The sequence below is a fragment of the Lagopus muta genome, chromosome 2 (assembly GCF_023343835.1).
Source record: "Lagopus muta isolate bLagMut1 chromosome 2, bLagMut1 primary, whole genome shotgun sequence".
Classification (NCBI taxonomy): Eukaryota; Metazoa; Chordata; class Aves; order Galliformes; family Phasianidae; genus Lagopus; species Lagopus muta.
This window is the reverse complement of record NC_064434.1, coordinates 19935647-19961212: the sequence shown is the minus strand read 5'-3', so window position 1 is coordinate 19961212 and position 25566 is coordinate 19935647. Positions and strand designations below refer to the sequence as shown.

The 25566-nt window shown below is 38.4% G+C and overlaps 1 protein-coding gene across 26 annotated transcripts in view; it reads right to left on the bottom strand.

Annotated features, from left to right (window-relative positions):
* Positions 1-25566, bottom strand: part of DLGAP2 (DLG associated protein 2) — a 459829-nt gene that overhangs the window by 57201 nt on the left and 377062 nt on the right. For all 26 annotated transcript variants that reach the window (XM_048936873.1, XM_048936878.1, XM_048936881.1 and 23 more), the window contains 2 exons: positions 19447-19658; positions 2612-2759 (listed from right to left, as the gene is read on the bottom strand). In XM_048936873.1, the coding sequence (XP_048792830.1) occupies positions 2612-2759; positions 19447-19658 (360 nt within the window). The remainder of the gene's footprint in view (positions 1-2611; positions 2760-19446; positions 19659-25566) is intronic.

The following is a 25566-nucleotide window of genomic DNA, read 5'->3' as shown; positions in this document are numbered from 1 at the left end:
AGGAAGGCTGCCCCGGGGGGTGGGAAGCTCTTTGTAAGAAATTGTATTGAGTTGTGGAGATGAGTGTCTAAACACTACATAGATCCTTTAAACAAGTTCTATAAAGTCAGTCCAGACTGGCTCTAACTGTATGTGAATGTGAATTCCCAATTTTTATCAAAACCAGATGAAAATCTAAACACTAGACAGACATGCCTCCTGATGTGTCTTCCTGAAAATAATTTTTTAAAAGTGCTAGAGTGCTAGAGTGCTAGAAATCAAAATCAGTATTAAGACAAGGTAAAATTAGTAGCGTCAGTTAACAGCACATCTAGTTGATATTACTTCTTCTGTATGGGTGACAAGTGCATTTTTCATTATTACTGTTCCTAGCACATTATTCATTATGGAAACAGTGAGTGCAAATGTTTCAAATGTTCTAGGATTTTGATTAAGTAAATGGAAATTTCATACAGAACTTCTGATGATAATTAATAACTGATATTTTAATTTCATGTAAGACATTTCGGCTACTAAATCTTCTCTGAAAGGAATTACATTACCCTTCATAAAATTTGTTTCTAATAAAGTTAAGTAGTCTAATGCAATCTCTAAAAGATTGAAAAAAAATCTTACACTGAAATATTTTGCATACATCATTCATCAGGAAATTTGTGGTAATGTAGTCCATAAACTCAGTAAGTCCTAAACACTTCCTTCATGCTAAGGTCACTGACTGGAAAAATTAAAAGTTTTAAACTTAAATTACAAATGTAAACTATGGAATCCAGCATCTTACTTGACTGCATCCTTGGTCAAAAGTGACAAAAAAAAAAAAAAAAAAAGAAAAAAAAATCTAATGAAAAAGGACATTAGAAATATCACAAATGATACAAACTGCTATTATGTAGATGGGACAACAAGGTGATGGTGTCATAGAAAAGGAACAGAAGGAGGCAAAGGTTCAACACTTTTTGTTTTAATGCATTTACTTCATGTAGTACTTACTAAATGCTTTTATTACTAATCTGGAAACAGAGAGCAAGTCAGAAAGTACATTTTTGGCACAAAATTATGTGGGTTATTGAAAACTGGAAAAGAAAGAATCATATCAAGCATGACTTGGTTAATTTGTCTAACTGCAAATTAAATCTGTTGTGGACATCTTACCAGGTGATGTGCATTGTATTGGAATGAAAGATTTGAACCTCTACTGAAACCAGCTAGTTGTTACAGTTCAGTGAACACCTCTATACACAGAGATGGTCAAAAAGGCAGAAGACATTAGTGTAGTTCTATATTATAGCATTATCTTAGTGACAGACAACAGCCCTTTGCTTTGAATGCATTTTTGTTTTTTTTTTCAAAAATAGAGTTTAGTAAACATAGAAAATAAGCAAACCAGGGCAATGAAAACCAAGGCATGAAAATGATGAGACAGATTCCACAAGGGAGCTATGAAAAGAAAAAGGGTTTGGAGAATGACTGACTGACAGTTTCTAGTGCCGGTATGTGCTATACGAGATTATAGTTAGATTTATCTCACATAAATTGAGGAACTTGACTGAAGGGCATTAGTCAGGCAGCTAATACCTCCCAGTGCTCTACAGTCTGGAGAATGACAAGCACTTCCAGAGGGCTCTCAGCCCACTTAGGGTGTGCACTGTCCTGGAAGAAACTCTTTCACTCCATTAAGTTCAGAGGAAGATCTAGTTGTTGCCTCAGTGAAAAGCCTCAAGTAAGATAAGCTGAATCCAGGCCTGAATAGTCATGCAATACAAATTGAATGTGAATGAGTTCAAAAATTGCTTTAAAAGATATATATTTTCTTAACATAAGCATCGCACATAATTAGCTACTATACCCTTAGGTGCACCATGAAATGCTCAAAGAAAAGTAAAATACGTATCTGAGAGGAGGGCAGGGTCCTACTCTCATGAAGCAGCACAGGGAAGAAATGTCACAACCAAAGAACACGAAGAACATTGGAAATTGTATGTAAAGTACTCTGTTAAACAGAATATCCACATACTTTATAAGGCTGTTTGCAGTTCAGGCCTGATTCAGATCTCACTTCATCATGAGTTAGTACTAAATAACAAATCTAAAAACAGCAGAATGGAAAAATGTCGCCTTTCCCGTATGTAGAATAATTGATGAGACTTTTTCTTTGACCCAAGAAGAATGAAGGGATTGAATTAAAAGATGAATCACTGCTCCTTTGGAGCATAATTATTTTAATCAATATTTTAATCTGGCAACCTACATTTATTGAAGTCAGAGTGGTATTTTCAGAGGATAAGTTTTATAGGAGTGTGCCTTTTATGTCGTCTGCATCTTCTTAAGTATTTAATGTGTACTGAAACTGAAAACATAAGTTGTTTTTTTTTTTCTGAAAAAAAAAATGGAAAATGTTGTTGTGTGTTACTGTGTCCTTTTGCTTCTAGTACTGAATATTTTTGTTGAAATTACGACCAAGGGTAATATTCTTTAGAACCAAATTACTTTGACAATCCATATCCTCAGTCTGATATTACTTCAAACAAACAAAAATCAACTATAACCATCCACTACCAGCAACTCTTGCATCTGTGATTAACCTAGAAGAAAAGTTACAACAAGAATTTCCCACCTGACTAACACAGCTGGCCTGACTGAGCGTGCTCACTGCTCTCATATAGCTCTGATTCCTTGAGCGAAACTTTGGGGAATTGTAGTTTGCAGAGGGATCCAGGTTGTGACCCCCAGGCACGTCACTTGCAGTTTGAAGGTAGCTCTGACTACAAAGGAAAGAGGAAGAAAAAAGGAAAGGATGTAAAACTACAGATGGAATCAATTAGGACACTAAAGACAGTATTTTGTACATGATTCATAAATCCATTCCCCAGGGTCAAAAATCTCTCTCTGTAAAGCATCATAGATCTGCTGTAGTAAATGCTTTGACACAAGCAGAGAATGTCTGCAGTTCTGCTACCTGAAATTTTAAGTATCTTTGCTGTATTTAAACATCATCAATCCTCCCGACTATTAACACTGAACTTTACTCAAACAGAATGCATAGGTCATCAGAAACAAGAAACAGAGCTAAAGCATAAACCAAAGTAACAAAAAACATCTCATAGAGATAACAAAATCTGTTATTTGTTATCTGTTCTTCATCAAGTGCTAGGCTTCAAAAGACCTTTTATCTTTTTACTAAAGATCAAAATGTCTTCTGTTCAGTGCAAGATTAGTAAGGGATTCAGAGCACCTGCATAAAGCTCCAGAAATGCTATTCTTGCAACACATCTCCCCGTTTAGAGGACTGGGACCCTAACACCATACTGAGTACCTTCAAATGCTTTTGCTACAAGGCTATGTTAGTCTCCATGTCATACATCAAATACATTGATTAGCTATCATTCTGGGAAGGTAAAGGAAGTAGAAGAAAAGAACTGTACTTTGCTTTGAATACAGAATTTAAAAAAAATTGAAAGTTATGAACAACGTTTATCTGAGACATCAGAAGCTCTAAAAAGCCATATTTTAGGAGTCATATGTCACTTCTCCTTAAATAGCAGTGCACAAATTTATGAATATTTCAGAAAATTTGGGTTTTCATGCAGTAAATAGGCAGTGCTTAATGGTAGTTTTAACAATTGCTTAAAGGTAGTTTTAACAAAAACACAGTTTCTGTGAAAAATGAATCTGTGCCAGCGAAATATCTATCAGTACTGGCAATGCACTTTGAGTCACTCAGTGCAGCAGCAGCTGTGATATGTGCCAGGGCTGTTGGGAATTTCCCCATGGAAGGGGAAGTTTCTGCTTTGGAAGGACCAGACCGCTCCAGCAAATAAAGCCACAGGTTCCACTCCAGGTGCAAAGTAAGGTATAAACCATGACTTGGCTTCTTATGTTTATGAAATTTCAAGCATGACCATAGACCAGTGCTTAAGGAAGGATTCATCAGACTTCCTTGAGGAGTGGGCCTAGATTTGAGCAATCCACGAAGAACACTCGGAGGAATCTCAGGCCCTTTGTCGTGACTTTGACTAAAGCAGCAAGGAGTGCTGAGCTCTGGCTCCCTGTGTGGCCATTTCCTTTGATGTCAGACATGTAAGATGATTCAGTGTCCTTCACATCACCAGCTGCGAGAACAGATGGGATTTACAGACCTCCTGACCTTACACTTGGAAGATCTACTCTGAATTGTTCCATGTGTTATTCCTGCCTTGGTCATCTCAGGCTCAGCACAGACAGCTTTACTTCCTTGGGGCAGCTATCTGCTTCTCTACGATGGGTTGCCTGCTTCTTCTTCTTCAAAGAAAAAGGAAATGTCATTTACTTAAATCTTCATGTGAGGCAGGCTTTATTTTCTGAACTCTTAAGACATTTCCATGGAAGCTATACTGTTTTTTACTTCCTGATTTTGGTTGCTGCCTTTCATAGAATATCTCCTTAACTTCAAGACAGAGGTAAACTGTGTAGAAACTATGCTATATCTGTTGAATCAAAATGAAAATGTATGACACTGGTGCAGGCACCTGAACATTGGCTAATTAAATCATTACTGTCAAAATGACTTGCAGATTATGCTAAGTCTCTGATAGAGGCTCTGATTTGATTTTAGATTATGAAAACAGGAACTGCAATCACCTTTTTTGTTCCCATTGGTGTGAAGACAAATATAACAGATTAGGCAAAGTGATACAGAGCCTACCTGCCCACATTAAATTGTTGGATGTAACAACACCTTTTTTCCTTTGTAGGCATCAGGCTGATGGTTGTCACCTGCTTTGTATCATCTTGATTCTTTTTATATGCTTTACTAAATCTGCCTAGTATTGTTAATGTAGTATTTTTCAGAACAGTTTGATAAGTCACATCTGGACCTTCTGCTTGTCATCAGATGATAAAATCTTGGATTCTGAGTTCAGAAGCAGTTTATGAATGAAAGGAGTATTTGAGGTATTTGTTAAAACCAGGGCAAAATAAAGAAAGAGGCAAAATAATTAAATTGTGAATAAATAATTATTTTAACAGCTATTTTAAAAAATGAATTAAACTGGCTCCTAATAACTGGTTCCTTCGCTATGTGATTTTGATGAAAAATAGTATTTCTTTATGGAGGTACCGGTTCCTTGTGAAGTATTACTATCATTAAATACAATCAACAATGTTTACAACAGTAATTTGTGAGAAGAATAAGCCCCATATGCCATGGTACTGCCAAGCAGCTGGGTTTTGATCTATGAGTTTGGACATAACATGGTAGTTAAATAATTTTTCATTTATCAGAGGAAAGCAATTTATTCATAGGGCTCTAACAAAATAAAAGAAGTGTTACATATATTAGACTGTAAAAGCAATTTCACATTTCTTCAATTAATACTTTGAACTCCTTTCTGTTAAAAAGAAATGATTAATTTTCATTTTTAAGATATACATTCAAGTTAATCCTCTCGGATAAATGTTTCAATGCATAGTAAAACTGGTGGTCGTGTTATAACCATGATCCAGAAACATAAATGCTTTAAACACAAAAGTTACATAGATATATTTTTTTCAAATGTCATTACCCATTGCTCAAAAAACTTTCACAATTACCAATAATGCTATAAGATCATATGTGACATTGGTAAAAGCTGGCTTTTTAATGGCAGCCACTCTGTTTATAAACTCAGCTACAAATTTCTTGACCAAAATACCAAAATGTTCCAAAATACCACAGCTCTATCAACTTCCATATAAGAAAATGATTTTCTTTTATGCTCTGCAGTAGATGGTATTATCAGCTAATTGCTAATGAAGACAAGCATGGACATATAAAATGGTTTGATAGTTCATCTCCAGGGCCACAAAACAAATCCACACATTAACATTAAATAGGTGACTGCAAAGTTTGGTACTATGGAAAGAAAGGAAGAAACTAAAAGCAAAAATTAAACTGATACGTCAGCCCACTTTCCACTTGCATTTCAGAACAGACAAGTTCTTATGGATTCCTCTTTAAAAGCCTCTTTGTTTGTTTTTTTTTTCCCCTCAAGGGTTGCCTTCCCTTTACCACTGGATTCAGAGAAAGTCCACAGAAGCTAGGGGGAAATCTTTTTTGAGACGTCTCTTAGCTGAAAGCAAGGTTCAAAGCCTCAACAAACTTTTGGGTATAAGGAAGTCCTATGAACAGACACTGCAGCTCCTGACAACATCTACTCTAAAAGGAAAGCGTTAGGAGTCCCAGTGAAGATAGCCAAATTTGCAACAGCACTTTCAGTACCAGGCAGATTGTGTGAGTGTATTCAGGGAAGACAAAATATTGTATTATAACAGTCAACTATAGCATGGCATGCTCATGTGGGATAGTATACCTGGTAGTATATCTGATAATACATCTCATACATATAACCCTGACATAGAGTGAATGAGGAAGAAGTTAGACTGCATATCCAAACAGAAAAAAAAAGTAGATGAAGAATAAGGGAAGAGACAACAGTCCAAAAAAAGAGTACTTAGAAGTTTCTAGAAGTCTTGCATTACATCCTCCCTTTTTTTGCTTACCTCTAGCCTGCAAAGTCTCAGCTCTCTATATCCATACCTCATATGCCCTGCAGCTCCTATCTGAAAGCTGCATTTTCCTTCAGCCCCTGAATTCACATATACAAAAAAAATACACATTCAGCTCTCCTCTCTTCTTGGTCAACCCAGATCCTACTCCTTCCTGCTGCTTAGACTCCTCTCAATTCCCAGCCCACAGTTCTGTTCAAGAGCTTTCAAAACATCATCACAGAAGCCAGTAACCTCTGTTACTTTAGGCCTAAAAGCTACAAGGTATGCTGAAAAAGAAAAAAGAAAAGAAAAGGAAAAAAAGACATTTATGACTTTCAGAAGACACATTTTCTTCTGTTTATCCATTTCTTGTAGCTATCTTTAAAAGGACTCCAAACAGTAAAGATGTAGGAAGACACTTAAGTTTACTTATTGTGATCAAAAAGCATTAGATGGTATTTAGATTAGACGGAGGAGCAAATCTAGGTCCCCTTATCTTTTTTACCCACTCATCCTGTTGTAACCAAGACTTGAAAAACTAAAGGGTATTTGGAACATGCTTTAATAAATGGAACAGTCATGTAAGCTAATGCAATAACTGCAGTATTGCTAATGCAATAACTGCAGTAAAGCATTAGTAAGGGAAGGAATCTTATTTCCTCATCCTTAGCCATCTATTATTTAGCCATTTATTTCCTCTGTTAACAGCATTTTTAAGAGGAGTAAAATTGTTTAAGTTACTTTATACTAAATAACTTCCTTTGTTCTTTTTCCAGAATTTCACTGTTCTACCTAACTTTTGTAAAGTTTAAATGACTGCGCACTGTGCCTGAAGCAGCCAAACAACTTCAGCATGAATTGCTGGCTGATTCGTGATGTTCTCGCTGTGGTCTTTACTACACCCTAGCTGTGGTCTTTGCACCACTCACTTGGTTTGTCACTTTGTGCAGCACTGAGTTAATGCTTTGTCATCACTGAGCTCAGATGCTGATGTGACTCTTTTTTTTCCACAAGCCTGTGTCATTGCTATACGACTAGCATTTCTGCAAACTGGACTAATAGCATTCAGTACCATACAGTGACTCATTTAACAACTGGATATTCTGCAGAAGGGATGTCTTTTGGCCATTCGGCTAAAAGATATCTGATATGCATGACAGGAAAGGCATCTGATATGCATGATAATAAAACATTATCGTTTTCCTTTTAGGACACCCTGAAATTCCAGATTGACTAACTGACTTGGTTTTAGAGTTTATAGCTATGCCAGAGTCCATGTAAAACAAACAAATCCCTTAATGTCTACCAGCAAATCCGTATTGCTGGCAGCAGTACTTGACAGTGGAAAAAAACACATTATATGCAACCTGAGAAAGGGTTCTTGGTCACATTTTTCTTGTGCTTATCTACCTGAATATTATTTACTAATGAGCAATTTATATCATGTACTTTGTCACAGAACCCATAGGCTTTGTTTAAAAATACACGAACATAATGCCAACCACACAGCAAATGTGATAAATCTGTCAAGTTTATTCCTCCATCTACTCACATACTTTCAAGATAGTGATCATCCCATAGAATGTTCACCTTCCAGTGCACCTTGGGTCAAGGAGATATCAAAAGTGAATTAATGTCTTCACAGGCCCTTAAAAGTTGCAGTAACAAAGTCACCTTATGATTCTGAAAGGGCCTATCAAGTTTATTAAGAGAGCATCGGATATAAAGAAAGTCCATTTTCCATCAAATTAACTTTTGGAATTGTAATATTCGAAACCCTCACGTTTATATTTGCATGATCATGCCTGCATTTGTCAGAAAATCCAGGAATGAAAGGGAACATTAAGGCAGGTACAATCACCTCTGTTCAAATCAGCACATGCAATTCAGAAGTATCATTCTGGAACAAAAAGATAAAATTTGTAGACTTCATCTTGGGCACCTAAAAGGCAGGTGCATTAGGATTAGCAAAGTAGCGTAAGTTATCAAAACCTATTTTATTGAGAGATTTGCATTTCGATGGATATTCATTCCTCTATCTGTATCTATCTTAACTATGTCTCAGTAGGTACGTGAAATAACTCATCAAACAGAATCTAATGATTAAGCTTAGCTGGCAGCACCATTGTACAGCAGCTGCGAGTCACACTGCGTCTCTGTGGATCCCTGCTGAAATCAATAGAGTTCTGCACAGGGGCACAGATGTGCCTGCCTACAGTGCAATGGAGAGCTCTGAGCATAGGCATTAAGTCTGATTCTCCCTTTGGAATAATGCAGTTATTCCAGTTCTTTGAAAAACTGAAAGTACACATAAATTTGGAGAATTTATTTGCAGTGAAGAATTTTCTAATATTTGTCAGACTGGAGTTTCTCTTTGATCAGTGACAGACATTAGTATTTTTAAGAGGCCTATGCATTTCATCAACACATAGCCTTTCTTAAAGATGTCTGAAAGATATCAAGGAGACAGGGGAAGTTAAGATTACGTGTTAGGAGAAAGTTTTTCACACAGAGGTTGGTGACACACTGGAACAGGTTGCCCAAGGAGGTTGTGGATGCCCCATCCCTGGAGGCATTCAAGGCCAGGCTGGATGTGGCTCTGGGCAGCCTGGTCTGGTGGTTGATGAGCCTGAACGTAGCAGAGGGGTTGGAACTAGATGATCATTGTGGTCCTTTTCAACCCAGGCTATTTTAGGATTCTATGATTTGATTTATTACAATAATATGTTAGGAAAGAGTTGGAGACTGCTGCTGCACTCTGATGAGATATTTACTAATCATTGGAAGGAGAGAACATTGCCTTCCAGTAAGGAGTTACAGATTTAGAACCATACAAACCAAAATACAAGAGGAAATAATCTAGAAGAGTTAAACAGTCTGATGGTTTGATCCCTCTCTGCTTAGCCTACTCTCCAAAACAAGCCTACTCTCCAAAACTTGCAGAATGTGGATATAATAAAAAGGGTCTCACGTGGGAAATCTGAACTAAAAGCTATTGTTTGTAAGAGGTGACAGATGCACACATATACTTAATTGTAAAAGTCTTGTCCCAGCATCCTATACTGAGCTTATCCCAGAGATTACACAGCAAACTGGTCAGCAACAAAGAAACTCAGGCAGATGTTATGGCAAAAACTTAGAGGCGTTTACAGTACCACGATCAGCAGCTTAATTTAAACATGCATGTAAGTCCACTGAAGCCACCAGGTATTAAACAAAGTAGTGAGTTTCTCATACTGAGTTTGATGACATTGTGAGACTATGGAATTTCTGAGAAGAAAAAAAAAAATCTAAGCAAACCATGCAGTAGAACTGAAAGAAATGAAAATATATACAATCTGTGCTAACAAAAAGCACCTTATTTTTCAGGTCCTTGCCTGAGGTACAGAAGTGTTTCTATACACATACTTCAGAGTTTCATTCTTTTTTAAGCTAAAAACTAAACAAATGAGAAAAGCTGCTCTTGATTCAGTTTTTCAAATGAAAAATAGAAGCAACATATTCACTGAAATCAGGAATTATTAAAAAAAAATATACAAAAACCAAATCATGAAAACAAACAAAAACAAAACTGAAATAAATTTTCTCTTGGGTCTGAGTGTTCACTCTTGTAAGACTGGCCTAAATCTGACCATGGTTTCACCACAATCCATCACATAATTGCATCTTTATGACAAAAGCCTCATTTATTCCTGTGAAGACTCTGCACTTTGTTCAGACCTTCATAATTCCCTTTCTGTCCCTAATCCAGGGTAATAGGTTTCAGCCCTATAACATAAAGCTTGTATATAATACAGTAAGGCAAGTGATCTGGTTCAATTACTCCCTGGATTTCAGAAAGACACTTCTGAAAGGCAGCTTTGCTACTTCTAAGAGAACAAGGAGTCTTACAGTGCTTAAGAGAATTTCCTATTATTCTGCTGAGGAAGAAAGGATAGGGACCTTCTTCTGACCCCATAAAAGATGCCTCCTAGGTAGACAGATGACTGGTTGCCCTTCATCAGCATTCCTTCTTAACCCTGTGGACTAATCTAACCCAGATCTTATTGACTGTAGCAGAGAACACTATCACTGTGCCAGTGGCCCACTGATTGCATTATTAGTTGATAAGGCTTTGTAATTAGGCCTCAAACCCTCCTCAGTAAATCTCCAATTTCACCCCTCAGAGACTCTGAGTAGATGCTAGTACACTACAGGGCCTCAGAAAGCTGCTAATGAAGTGTGTAATGAGGCTTTTTGGAGTCAGAAGATTGAGGAAAAACACAAGAAGAAAAAACACAAAAAGACTGAGGGAAAACAGAAGATTGAAGAAAAAAAGATAAATAAAAAGCATATAAAAGGTGAGGATTAGTTTTCTAGTGACTTTCCCCACCTCGTCTATTCAAAATGTACCTCAGGAACAGATTCTAAATCATTCCTACTTTAAAATACATAAGATTTAAGAGTACATTGAAGTTTACTCTTAAAAATTACAACAAAAAAGGCTTGCCTCAGTAGTTTGCCACATCATAGAAATATGACACATTTCTCTAGCTGCATTTGAACTCTCAACTGTGAAGTTCTTTGCAGCATCCCTATTTCTCTTCTTTTGTTTACAGTTCCTCATGTTGTAAGTGTGCTATGGTTACCATAAATGATTATAGGTGGCAAGATTATATTTTTAAATGGAGATTTCCCTTTCTCTTAGAGGATCTTTTGGTATTTCATGCTTTTTTCTGAGCCAAGCCCTCTGGCAGATGAGTGCTATCACATCTTGTTCTGGTTCAACCCTCTTTATCTGTTCTTTGGCAAGAAAAATGGTGACAAAATGGAGTCTGTAGAACAGAACATGTGCACATGCCTTGAGTCATATTTCTGATACTCAAGTCAGCATAAATCAGTATGAGCAGGAAGAGATGAAATCTCTCCATCTAAAAAAATGTAAGGGCAGGGAAAAATTACTGTTAACACAGATCATTGCAGCTGGTGCAACTTTAAGTCCAGAAAACATTTGTGGGTCAACAATTTCAGGTCTAATTCAGGCACATCAGCTGAAACTGCTAAATAAAGTAGTTTTATATTGAGGAATCAGACTTCAAAGGAAAGTGGCTGAAATGTAGACATGCACAGTGTTCTTCAAGTGTGCTATGGGGTTTAATAAGACCCAACAATGCTGCTTTTCTCCATAAACAAGATTTCACAATAAACAAGCACTTCATGAAACACTTCAATAAGGGGCTGCAACACTTCAGAGGAGAACAGAGGGAGAACTTAGCCAAGAGAAAAAAAAGAGCATTGCTATTCTACCATGGCAATCTACCAAATAATTATTGCCATGGCAGATTTCCTTCCTCACTGAAACAACATTTGTACAGTACCTACCCACACAGGTACTTGTAGCACCTATTTACATACCTTGATGTCTGCTCACCCATTAACGTAATGTACCTGGACTACCTGCTACCACTGTAACGTCTGCCATTAGAGAATCAAGAAACAGAAGTACACATTGCTGTCACTGTTTTTATTTCATTGTAGCTTAATCTATTTTATCTTTATGCATGTGGCTTCTAGTTTCCCATGAGTCAGAGCATAATGGAAATCTTTAGCACAGCACGATCATTCATTTGCGTGATACCAGTATGATCTTCAAATGGAGCACATTAGCTTTGGGCTGAGTGCTATTGTTATCCCTTTTGACTAAATGGTTAGACAGCTTTCAGTCTTTCACAGCACTTCAGAAAGGAGATACTGAAAAAACAGAGCAAACTACTTCTATGGCGCTACCCTGTTCATTTACATAATCAGTATATTAAGTCCTCTTTTCCTGTATACGAGAAGCATCAAATGACTAAAACGTTGTCTTCAATCATATAATTTTTTTTCTATCACGTAGCCCAGAGTTTTATTTTTAGCTTTCCTTTCTAGATCACAACATTTCTGATGCTTCCATATCTCAACTTTGCTTTTGCTACAAATACAGAATAATGACATTGTCTAGGTTACAAATTATGTGGGGCAGTCTCTCTTCCAAGGTTCCATGAAACTTATCCAGGACTGACGCTCCCTTTGTTTCAGCTAACAATTCCATTACTTGTTCAGCTCTCTGCACTGTTACTGTAAATGAAAATACCTGACAGCACAGTATACACCTTCTACATTCTATATTCTGCAAACTGCCTTCCATCAGAGTTGATGGAGTGACTGTATGAGTTTCAATAGGGCCAAATGTCAGGTCTTGCATTTTGGTCACAACAACCCCAGGCAACCCTACAGGCTTGGGGAGGAGTGGCTGGAAAGCAGCCTGATGGAAAGGGATCTTGGTGTACTGATGGACAGCTGGCTGAATATAAGCCAGCAGTGTGCCCAGGTGGCCAAGAAGGCCAATGGCATCCTGGCTTGTATCACAAATGGTGTGGTGAGCAGGACTAGGGAAATCATCCTGCCCTGTACTCGGCACTGGTGAGGCCCAACCTCGAGTACTGTGTTCAGTTTTGGGCATCTCAGTACAGAAAGGACACTGAGGTGCTGGAGCAGATCCAAAGAAGGGCAACAAGGTTTGTGAAGGGCTTGGATAATATGCCCTATGAGGAGAGACAGAAGGAACTGGGGCTGTTTAGTCTGGGGAATGGGAGGCTGAGGGGAGACCTTATTGCTCTCTTCCAATATCTGAAAGGTGCTTACAGCAGGAGCAGGGTTGGTCTCTTCTCACTGGTGACAGGTGACAGGATGGGGGAAATGGCCTCAAGTCGCATCAGGGTAAGTTTAAGTTGGATATCAAGAAAAACTTCTTTACAGAAAGGGTTGTTAAGCACTGGAATAGGCTCTCTAGGGAGGTGGTTGAGTCACCATCCCTGGATGTGTTTAAAAACCGTTTGAATGTGGTGCTCAGGGACATGATTTAGCAGAGGGTTGTTAGAGTTAGGGTAGTATGGTTAGGTTGTGGTTGGACTCCATGATCTTTTTTTGGTCTTTTCCAGCCTGAGCAATTCTGTGATCTATGATTTGAACTCCATCCCCAGTAGCTTCACACACAGTAAAAAACAATGGACTGAATTGAAAAGGCTTGCTTCACCTCCAACACACACATATACGCTCAAAAGATACTGAATCTGACATTTAGAAGATTTTCTATGCCTTATCATAAAGCAAAGTAAAAAATACTAAAAAAGAAAAAAAAAGAAGCATGTTTCCCTTGTAACTCTCAGTAATTTCCACAATAAATGGCACTTCTGGAACAATTTCAAGAAATCAAAAAGTTCAAAGAAAGCAGATTCAGATACGTGTCCTGTCTCCAGCAAAGCAAGCTTTATTGTATTATATTTCACTCAAATGCAATTTTGAAATAATAATAATAAATTACATTGGCCTTTGACTTGAAGTTATAGAAGTGAGTAGCATGACATGCTACTTATTCTTTTGAAACAGCATTCACAAAGTAAGAGTTGAACTGCATTTGTCTTCAGTGGGTAGTCTATAGATATCTGGATGCATTTAATTTTTGAAAAATCCAGCAAAATTTGAATCACTTAGACCACATCAGAAATAACTCAGGTCTGTTATCTGACCCTTCGGCCAATTGATCCACATGATTAAACTTTCTTATCCTGCATTGAGGGTGATTGCATCCAGCAGGGTGAGTCCATGCAACATGCCTGGGTGCTGCATTTGATGGAACAGCTTGTACTGGATGTCATCTCCAGACAACTGGAAGAAGAGGAGGTTATCAGGAGTAGTCAGCACGGGTTCACAAGGGGGAGGTCGTGCTTGACCAACCTGGTAGCCTTCTATGATGTTGTCTCTGGCTGGGTGGATAGGGGGAGAGCAGTGGATGTAGTCTACCTTGATTTCAGCAAGGCATTTGATACTGTCCCCCATGACGTCCTTATAACAAAGCTGAGGAAGTGTGGGATAGATGAGTGGACAGTAAGGTGGGTTGAAAACTGGCTGACTGGCAGAGCACAGAGGGTCGTCATTGGCGGTGCAGAGTCTGGTTGGAGGCCTGTAACTAGCGGTGTTCCTCAGGGGTCTGTGCTGGGTCCGGTCTTGCTCAACATCTTCATCAATGACCTTGATGAGGGGATAATGGCCACCCTCAGCAAGTTTGCCGATGATACGAAGTTGGGAGGATTGGCTGACACGCCTGAAGGCTGTGCTGCCATTCAGCAAGACCTGGATAGGCTGGAGAGCTGGGCAGAAAAAAACCGGATGAGGTTTAACAAAAGCAAGTGTAGAGTCTTGCATCTGGGGAGGAATAATTGCATGCACCAGTACAGGTTGGGGGATGACTTGCTGGAGGGGAGCTCTGCGGAAAGGGACCTGGGTGTCCTGGTGGACGACAGGTTGGCCATGAGCCAGCAGTGTGCCCTTGTGGCCAAAAAGGCCAATGGCTTACTGGGGTGCATTAAAAAGAGCGTGGCCAGCAGGTCAAAGGAGGTGATCCTCCCCCTCTACTCTGCCCTGGTAAGACCTCATCTGGAGTACTGCGTCCAGTTCTGGGCTCCCCAGTACAAAAAAGACAGGGATCTCTTGGAAAGAGTCCAGCGGAGGGCCACGAAGATGGTGAAGGGCCTGGAGCATCTCCCCTATGAGGAAAGGCTGAGTGAACTGGGTCTGTTCAGCCTTGAGAAAAGGAGACTGAGAGGGGACCTGATCCAGGTCTATAAATATCTAAGGTGTGGGGAGCAGAATGGCGAGGCCGGACTCTTTTCAGTGGTGAGTGGAGACAGGACAAGGGGAAACGGCCAGAAACTGCAGCATAGGAAGTTCCGCACAAACACGCACAAGAACTTCTTTACAGTGAGGGTGACGGAGCACTGGAACAGGCTGCCCAGGGAGGTGGTGGAGTCTCCTTCTCTGGAGACGTTCAAGACCTGCCTGGATGCCTACCTGTGCTACCTGGTGTAGGGAACCTGCTTTGGCAGGGGGGTTGGACTCGATGATCTCTGGAGGTCCCTTCCAACCCCTACAATTCTGTGATTCTGTGATTCTGCCTAGCAGCCAGCCTGGTGCTGGGCTGCAGGCAGGCTGGGATGATGCTGGCTGTGCCAACGGTTTGATAGTGGTGATGATCAGATGGCACTGTTTGGGTGCAAGCCCTACAACTACCATCTGTGTGGAAAGGAGGAGGGCAGACCCTCAACTTCTTTTTCATTTCCACTTGGACTAAAATATGCTTCTTTCCAAGAGCTACTTAAAATAAATGATCTCAGAATGTTAATGGTCATATTAAATCAGTTATGTTTACCTGCTTGTTATGTTGTTACATAAAATTATTTGCTCAGATACAAATATGCATTTTTAGTGTTCATGAATTTTTAATGTTTGATTTTCTCAAACTTTGAGCAACACGAACCAACAAAACAGGGGCTTACTTTGGTCAAAATATAAATGGAATTTAAATAGGAAATAATTCCTTTCAAAGATGCCTGATACAACTCAGAGGAGAAACATGCACACACAGCAACATTATGTTTAAGGTTAAGTGAAAACTTGTCCAGTTTCCATTTTAGCCTATTCAGGATAGTGATAAAAAAACTAGGTGCATTCTTATGAAACCCTCCTATTGAAGCAAAAGCATGTTTTTATAGCAATGAAACTATCAGTATTCATATTGCAGGTTTACTGGTGCTCTTCCAGATTTCAGTTCTGAGCTATCCTGCCCATTCAAGCAAAGGACTGAGACTAAAAGCCCCATTTTATTTCTGTGCATTAGCTCCCTCCATCCTATAAGCAAGCTAAAAAGCAAGCTAATGCAGCTGACATCTTGAATTATGTAATTTCTCATAAGACACACCAGTCACGTTATTTAGTCCAGCTGTACATGCAAGAAAGCTGTTCAAAACCTTCACTTTTGGCTCAGCAGTGAGATCAGCAGTACAAAGGGCACTCAGCATGCAAAGGGGATTACTGAACCATGTGGAAGGAGGGAGGAAGGCTCCATGACCACCACCCCTTGCTATGCCCTTCATAGCAATCTGACTGACTTTACAGGGACCCGCACTGACAGAGTGACAGGGAAGAACTGGGAGGAGATGGCTTTTGGTGAAATCCCAGGTTTTCGATCATTATTTCATTGATATTTCTGTGAAACAAGAAATTTTCTGTCTGCCTGCTTGCCCAAAGTACTGCATAATGTCAAGGGCTGTTGGAATTTGCAGGTTTTTGCAAGACAGACATTCAAGAATGAGGATAGTTGTGACATTTCTATCTGAAGGTCACACAGGAAAAACTCTACATGGCAGGCTGGCAGATTCAAGGTACTGTCCATCAGTTTAAAGCAAAAATGAGGATTTAAAAGATACATGAGCAACAGGTCAGATTCTCAGTTATTTCTAGTGCAGCGTTTATGACAAATTGTCAGCAGATCCTGAGTAGTACTTCACAGTATCACAAAAACTATCCTTTTCCTACTGCAGTTAATGGTTTCTATGCCATTAAATCTTTGGGGGCCAGGAACATGCACTGCTGTCAACCTAACTACACTGCATCTGCATTGCACTGGGGTTTTAATCAACAATGTTTTGAGCAGTTTTCCATGTACCTTCATCCGTGACAGCATGCCTACATCTCCAGTTCATCTGCAGCTGGATCCCATAATCCAGCTACTCACTGACAAATTACCCACTGATCTAGCAGATCCTTTGTCCCTGTCACCTCACGAAAGTTAAATCTGACAGGATAACCTGTATAACAATGCAGTATCTCTCTTACAAGAGGGCCAACTTTTAAAGCAGCATAAGGATTATTTTGTCAATAGTTGGCAAGCACATGATAAGGCAGAGTCAAGAAAGCAGAGTTAAGCTCTGATAGAAACTTGGCTTTCCCCTTTAGTCAACAGATGACACTGGTGCTCCCTGACACTTTGGAATCTAACTGGTGTAGTCCTGCCTGCTCTCCTCAGACTCAGTTGCTATGCCTGTACAAATACATTAACAATTACCACGCCTGTTCTCTGGCCTTGAAGCCAACTGGCACTGCCTGGCCATAACCCCATTGCTATACTCTTTTACCCTTCAAAATAGGATGGCTGCATCCAAACTGCCTTTTGGGAATGATCCTGGGCCCATACTACCACCCAGACCAAGTCCCAGCAGTGTCTGAGGAAGTGCTCATAGGCCCAAATGACAAACCCGAGGGAGACCTCTCTAAAACCAGGTCAGCCCGTGTGGTCAGATTTCAGTGCTCAGACCTCTGCTCTGGCACTGTTTAATTTACTAGCAGAAATACAGCTTGTCAATGTGTGAAAGCTGACTACCTCCCCTTTGCCCACTGCCTTCAGAAGGGTCACTTTTGGTAAACCCTGGAATTTAGATCTCCCTTATTTATCCCTCTGACCCTTTGCAGGACCCACAGCTTTCACAGTCATTTACAAGAAAACCCAAGACAGAGGAATTCACAAAATAAGCCTCTGCCATTGCTGAGAAATTATGGGCTCCTTACCCTGAACAACCTCTACTCACCCCCTGACGCATGACCACTCTCTTTGCTTCCCAGAGAAACCCTGACTAAACCAGTCACTATAGCTAGTGTGCCTCAACCTCAAAATCCAGCCCAGACACAACAACTAAGGATATAAATATATATATTTGAATGTTGATTCCAACCACTACCTTTAAGATCTTACATTTTGATGTTTGGAAATCAACCAGGTACAGGTCTTGACAGCAGTATTTAGATAAAAAGCCAATGGTCCTACCATTGGAGCTGCTATGCTAGCAAATCCTTCAGATGCACATTCAGATTTGGCTCAGTTGCCTAAACACTGGCCTTTTGCATTCTTTGTGATGCCATAAGTTGTTCTGAATGAATTTTATCAGAGCAGTCTCACTTCACAGTATCTCAGAAGTCTTACAGCATCTCATAGTACAAACACTGTTCTGTATGCATTTGAATAGAAGCTATAGAATTGCATAAGAAATTGTATAAAACCACTGTTCCCTTCAGTAGCAGAGGAAGCTGGTGCTTTTCTTCTATATTGCAAGCTAAATAATTCAATCTAATTAAGCTAAAAGTTTTTTTTTGGCCTAAGGTTTCTGTTTTGTTTCATTTTATTTTATGAAAGGATGAGTCATTATGCTATACTGTGCATGGTATTATCAAGAGAACAATAAACAGCAATCAAAGGTTTCACTCTTCATTTCTTCTTTTTATGTATTTCTTCCAGGCAAAAAGATCAACTTTCTGAGCTGTGAGAAACACCCAGCCACATAAATAGAAGCACATTGCAAATGTGGCTACCACTTTCCAGTTGTGTTCTAAAGAAGAATTACAGATTATTTAAAATGATACATTGAAAGGTTGAAGAGAATATAAACATTAACATACAACTGCATGTTTTCCTATAGTTTTAAAAATTGCATTAGTTATTTAATAGGTCGTATTAAAGATGCAATGAATGAAGAAAAAAAACACAGAACAATACAAAACAAAACACCAACAGTAAAACAATTAATAACAAAAAAGCAGTAAAACCAAAGCATCTACAAAGTGTTAAATGAGTATTATACAATATATCTGACACATAAAGAAAGCACTGTACTGAAAAGATTTAAGGTACCAAACTTATCACAATCATTTGCTTCTTATTATAGCTCTTACAGAATAGTGTATTTTCTATTTCAGAAAAAAAACCCACCAAAAAATCCTGAAGAATTATAAAATTGTCCTCCTAAAAAGAAAAATTTTTAAAGATCTCATATGAAGATGGATATATTTCCTTCAGTAAATACAGTAAACTCTTTCTTAAGTAATACCTTCATTACACAAATGGAGGAAGACAGCAGTTTTTCATCCGCTAATCAAGAGAAACTGTAGCTAATTTAAAACTAAGTAAGACAAAGTTAGCTTTACCTACAGTATAATCTTTTCCTATGAAGAACTATCACTATCAACGAGACACAAAGAAAAATAATCTACTCATGGAAATTTTCAGGAAGGGTTATAACATGGTGTAGTAAAACTTACTTTTGATGATCTCCCAGTGGTCTTTGTCCAATGGATTTTAATAATGACTCGGGTCGAACTGCTAATTTTGGTGATGTCTTGGGGCTAGTATCAGAGTCTCCGCTTTCTTCATCTCCCATAGCCTTAATATAGCTCCCGCTTCTCATTCTTCTGCAAGGAATCTCTTCATCTTTCCCACCGGCAGGGTATCCTCCCCATTCATCCTGAGGTACCTAATAGAGACCATCAAACACAAATGCAAAACGCGCATTGTTTTCATATACTTAAATACTTCTTTCCAGTTTCCATTTTATACAGAAAAGTTGTGATTTTTTTTTTCTTCAGAAAAAAATCACTTAGAAAAAAATTTCTAAGGGTCACAAATGATTTGGGAACTTACTTTCAATATCAGGATGGGAAATTTTAATTTTATAAATGTTAGAACCTCAGAAACAATCAAGTCATTGCTTGAGAGCTTTGTTGCAAGGTCTACATGTACATATGCTGTAAATTACAGGAAATCTTGACCTCTTAAAAGTTTACATGCAGATTGGCAGCTGATAAACAGCTGATCGTATGTCAAAGACAGAAAACTCACTCACTGAGGTCTTTAAATTAAGCTAAGCCACAATTTATGCATAAATGGACACTATTTTGATTAAGGACAAACTTCTGAAAAAGAAAAAAAAAGCAAATGTGGATTTTTGTTTTTGTTTTTTAATTTAGCAACTGCTAAATACTTCATAGAAACTGTAACATATCAGGAATGCAGCAAGTTACTAATAATACATCGAAGCTGGAGTTGCTTTCATACAGTTGGGGTGGTTCTCCAAAAAGTAAATATAGTGGTCAGAATATAGATGTGTCTATACTGCAAACTGTCAGAGAACTGAACAGGAGTAGTATTTTCAATTTCCAGTGAAACCAGCCTTGTTTAAAGACTTGCATATAAGCTCAGCAAGCATGGTTATGGGCTCACAGGTTACGGGCTGACCTGCTGGAAGGGAGCTCTGCAGAGAAGGACCTGGGTGTCCTGATGGACAACAGGTTGGCCATGAGCCAGCAGTGTGCCTTTGATGCCAAAAAGGCCAATGGGATCCTGGGGTGCATTGAAAAGAGTGTGGCCAACAGGTCAAAGGATGTGATCCTCCCCCTCTACTCTGCCCTGGTGAGGCCACATTTAGAATACTGTGAACAGTTCTGGGCTCCTCAGTTCAAGAAAGACAGGGAACTTCTAGACAGAGTCCAGTGGAGTGCCACAAAGATGATGAGGGGTCTGAAGCATCTTTCATATGAGAAAAAGCTGAGAGATCTGGAACTGTTCTACCTGGAGATGACAATGCTGAGAGAGGATCTTATCAATGCTTATAAATATCTAAAGGTAAGTGAATGGGACTCTTCTCAGCAGTACCATGATCAGTGACAAGGAACAATTGGCACAGTACGGAACAGAGGAAGGTCTGTGAATACATGAGGAATAACTTCTTCACTTTGAAGGTCACAGAGCAGTGGAACAAACTCATTGGAGGCTCCTTTTTTGGAGATGTTCAAAACCCACTTGGTCTCTTTCCTGTGCAACCTACTTTGAGGAACCTGTTTTAGCAGGGGGGTTGGACTCAATAATCTCCAGAGGTCTGTGATTTACTTAAACAATATAAGCAAACTCACTGAAATCCATTATAATGATTTACAGTTAAAAAGAAAGATGCAGCAGAACACTTTGGTGGACCAGGGCTGATGCACTTGGCAACATCAAATCCTTTATAAGCATAATGACTTCCTATATATTACAAAGTAGAATGGCATTATTTACCAACACACTATAAATCAGAACTTCAAGTAAAACATGTATTAAGGACTTTCTGCAAAGCAAGATGCCAAATAAAGACTTTCAAGTCAAATATTTTTCAGACCTAAAGACAGAGTTCACTGTGGAGCTCAGTAAATGTTCCCATTGATTTCTGCAGGATTGGAGTTCAGATTTAAAGAACTAACATGATCCCTTGTCATCTTTGCTGCCTTTCAAGATATATGAATCAGCCACACAACAGGTGAACTGGAGTAGTGCTCTGAGTCCCAAAAAGGGATTAGGGAGGAAATGAAATGAAAAAAGAGGGTGAACAAGTAAAGATAGAGATATTAAAGAAACACGCACAGGAGAGAAAGAGATACTGATAATATGGTCAGTGAGAAAGATGAATCAGACCACAATGAGCAAAGAATGTTAGAGGGGAATATCAGAGAAATAAATTACGAGTCATATTCTATATGAAGTAACAAGATGGAGCATGAATATAAATGAATTATGGCTTAGATCATACAAAGAAACAAAGCTTAAGTCTAAGATTCTGTGAAACCTTAATTATTATTCAGCTTTGGATGGTGGTTGGATGAATAGCATGAAAATTTCTGTCCAAACTTGAAACCTCTAAATGTGATACATCCTCTTCATTTCCTTTCTAAAACCTAACACTATAAGTATGTTGGAGGAAAGACTTTGGGGATTCTGTGAAAATTAAGAGGTATTTACGTGTAGTAGTACTTGCAGGAGTTAGTCCCCCAATCTATTCAGTATAAATATTTTTAAGCATTATTATCCACAGCTGGCAGTACAGTTTAATGTAAAAATCAGAATTAAAAAATGATACTATGAAATATTAATGGATATCATATAAACAGGCTTTCACTGTTAAAAGCTCTCTATTACTTATACGTCAGCAAAGCTAAAAACAAGTTCCAAATCCTGAAAAAGGTTTTAATGGACATCCAGATGAACAAGGTATACAGATAAGGATAGGATAAGAATAAAGGAATAAATACAGGCTTAGTTGTGGTGCTTGAAAGTGAAAGCTTATTTTAAAAGAGAGGAATGACTGATTTTTCACATTAAAAAGCTTTATAAAAAACAAATATTAGAGTCACATGTCTTACTGTTATTGCTAATTACATTTCTTATACTTTCTGAATTCGTAACTTAAATGAATTCCAAAGAAAGAACTGAAGAATCCCTACTCTATTTGTGCTTGTGATGCTGCACACACACACACACACACCATGAATCCCGTTATAACCATAATAACCAGCTGACTATCACACAAACCTGTTATTGATATAGAAGCATTACATACAATTAAAATAGGTATGCTTTTTTTTTTTTTTTTTACTGTTGTGCCATACAAAGGAACAGAATCCAACAAGCACAGGAGTTCTGAAGCCTGGCAAGGAAGTTTCACTGCATGTTCTCTCAGATTTCATACCCAGCCTATGAAAACATCTGCTGTCCATCTGCTGTCTTCAGAAACAATTAAGGGCCATTGACATTGTTTGTCCTCACAGTGCAAGAAAAGAAGCAAAATCTGAGCCCCAGTTTGGCCAGCACTGGTTCATTAATGACTTTAACTGATGGGTTAAATATTCAGAAAAATCCAGGCAGTCTCAGGCTGCACCGTAGCTTTAAAGACAAGTAGTACTATAATAGTACAGGAAATAGTACAGGAAAGAGTTTTCTTTATACTGAAGTATTAACAACAATGTTTTACAGCAAATGTGAGGGTCATTAGATGTGTATTTTCCAAAATATGAAAGTGCCTTACAGCATGCAGAAATACTTTCTTACAATGGTTACCAGCCCCTGAAATTCCCATCTGCAGGGTTTGCAGCTGCTAATTGGGAATAATTACCCTAATTATCTACTTGCATATAGCAATGAGTGCTGATATTTATAACGTTGAAAAAAAAAGTCTTCCTTCTGTTCTAGATGTTAACATGAACTCTTGTGTATGAAGTTTTTACCCACAGAGGAGTTAGACTGCATATTACCATGTGAATTTCCTTTTGTAAGAACAACGAGCTGACAAGGTCCAGATCTTTTCCTTTATTTTTGCCACTGGCTGCTGATTTCATTATAAATACTTCAGAAAATCATGAGTTTCTTACACTAATTAAATACATTGTTGATACGAGGAGCAAAAGGATGTACAGGAAATGGATTTAATCGTTCTGATTCTCATTCACTGTTTGTCTTAGGTTTGTTACTGAGGTCCAGAATCTGGTACTTAAAACTTACCTCATTACATTTTATGCAGCAGATCCTAGAAGTGAACTCCAGAACCTTAGGTAGGAGCCCGAATTTGCCAGAAAAAGTGTCTTAGAGAATTAGCTTCTTTATAACAGTGTCCAAAAGCAATCAAAAGGTCCCTTTAGTTAGTCAATCAGAAGTCAGAGTATGAAGAAAAATCTAAACTCTTTCCTCTTTATAATGTTCATTGTATCCAGTTACAGGCAGCAGAAAGGTCCTTTTGTCTTTTCCCGTTTAGAACCCATCTTCTGAAAATTAAATTCAAACTTTTTTTCTTCCCGTAAAATGCTCAGAATTACTAGAAAAGGTTCAGTAGAAGAGGATTTTGTGTACAAGAAAGTGTGTTGCAGCAATCATGACCCAGGCAATTACCTTGTAAAAAGGGACCTAAGTTATAGTCTTGAGCCAAACGCTCACATGAACTTTATGCACAAGAGTTTTAGCATTACATTGTGGATAATTTGAAGAAAAAAAGAAATGCCCTAATGCTAAGCTGCCTTAGAAATGCCTTCTAAGCTGGGAACTGGGAAAATGTGGTTTGGAGCCCAAATCTCGCAAGGTAGAAACAGAACAGAGATCTTAACAGTGTGAATTTGAGTGTTCTAGAGTAGAGTTTTTTACATTTCCCTGATCTAGAAGAAAAGCTTTCACCCTTTTGTTTTTTCTGAAGTCCTTTATGTCGGTGTGTCTTACTTTTGCTTAGATTACATTGATCAGAAGAACAGGGCTGAAGGAGGCTTGCCTTCAGACCCCTGATGGGGCTTCTGCAGTAGGTCTTCCCCAATTCTCAAATTGCGTACATTCTCTATATGTAAACAGAAGTACATCTATGCAGAAAACAAGAATGAATTCACCAAACTTCTGGAATCATGGAATTGCTGAGGTTAGAAGGGTCCTCAGAGGTCTCCAATCCAGCCTCCTTGTCAAGGCAGTGTCAGGTACAGCACACAGTCCAGATGGGTTTTGCTAAGAATGGAGACTCCAAAATCTCTCCAGGCAACTTGTTCCCATGTTTAATCATGCTTATGATAGAAAAATGTTTCCTTATATATAATTGTAGATGGGAAATCTAGGCTCCCATTCAGGTACTAGTGTTGGCAGTCAAAATACTCAACCTTGCATTTAAAAAACACTGATGTCAAAACTGGAAGAATCAATGAATTATTCATTCTTCTGGAATCTGACTACTGTTAATTCAATGATCTTAGTTTAGGATTTAGCTAAAGAAGTCAAACCAGCAACTGCCACTGGCCTGTCAAAATAGATCTGCCCCTGTTGTTACACGCACTTCTGTGGCATTTGGTCCCAGTGCCAAGAGTTTTAAAGGTGTTCCACCACTGAATTGCTGATCTGCTTAAAATATGGCATACCATTTTATTATCTAAAATGAAACACTTCTAAATATATGGCTTCAGCTGAGGAAGCTGACTATCACTTCTTCTTATTTCTCATACTGAAAGGTTAAAATGAGAATTACCTACCTCAGAGGAGTCCTGTGAAATTTAATTAGCATGCAGATGTAAAATGCACTGAAATATTCATTTTGACCTAAATCTTATTTCAGTAATATATATTTCACATTTTACTAGAAGCTGTCTGTGCATGAAATTAGACTACAGATGATAGAAAGAAGGGTAAGATAGGAAACAGTACATAATTGATACGTAATTGTAATTTTATGCTTTCTCTGTCTGGTCAAGATGACCAAAAAAAAAAAAAAAAGAAAAGGACAATATCTGAAATGTAGGTAGATTTTTTTCTCAAGTGAAGTCTTCTTTGAGAAGCCTTAGAAGAACAATCTCTGCGCACAGCTGTAAATAGGTGAAAGAGATGAAAATCTTGTAAGGCAGGTTGAAATGTTCTTAGCATGGTAGGAATTTTCTTGGTATTATAATGAGAGTTGGGAGTTGGCTCTATGTTTTTAAAAACTTAACAGAAGAAGGAACAGTGACTAATTACTAGAATTTTCTTCTGAAATTAATGACATTCTACTGGCTGTGGATGCTAAACACTACTGGTTTTTACAGGGTGTTGAGCACATTATCTAAAAATAAAGCTTTGTT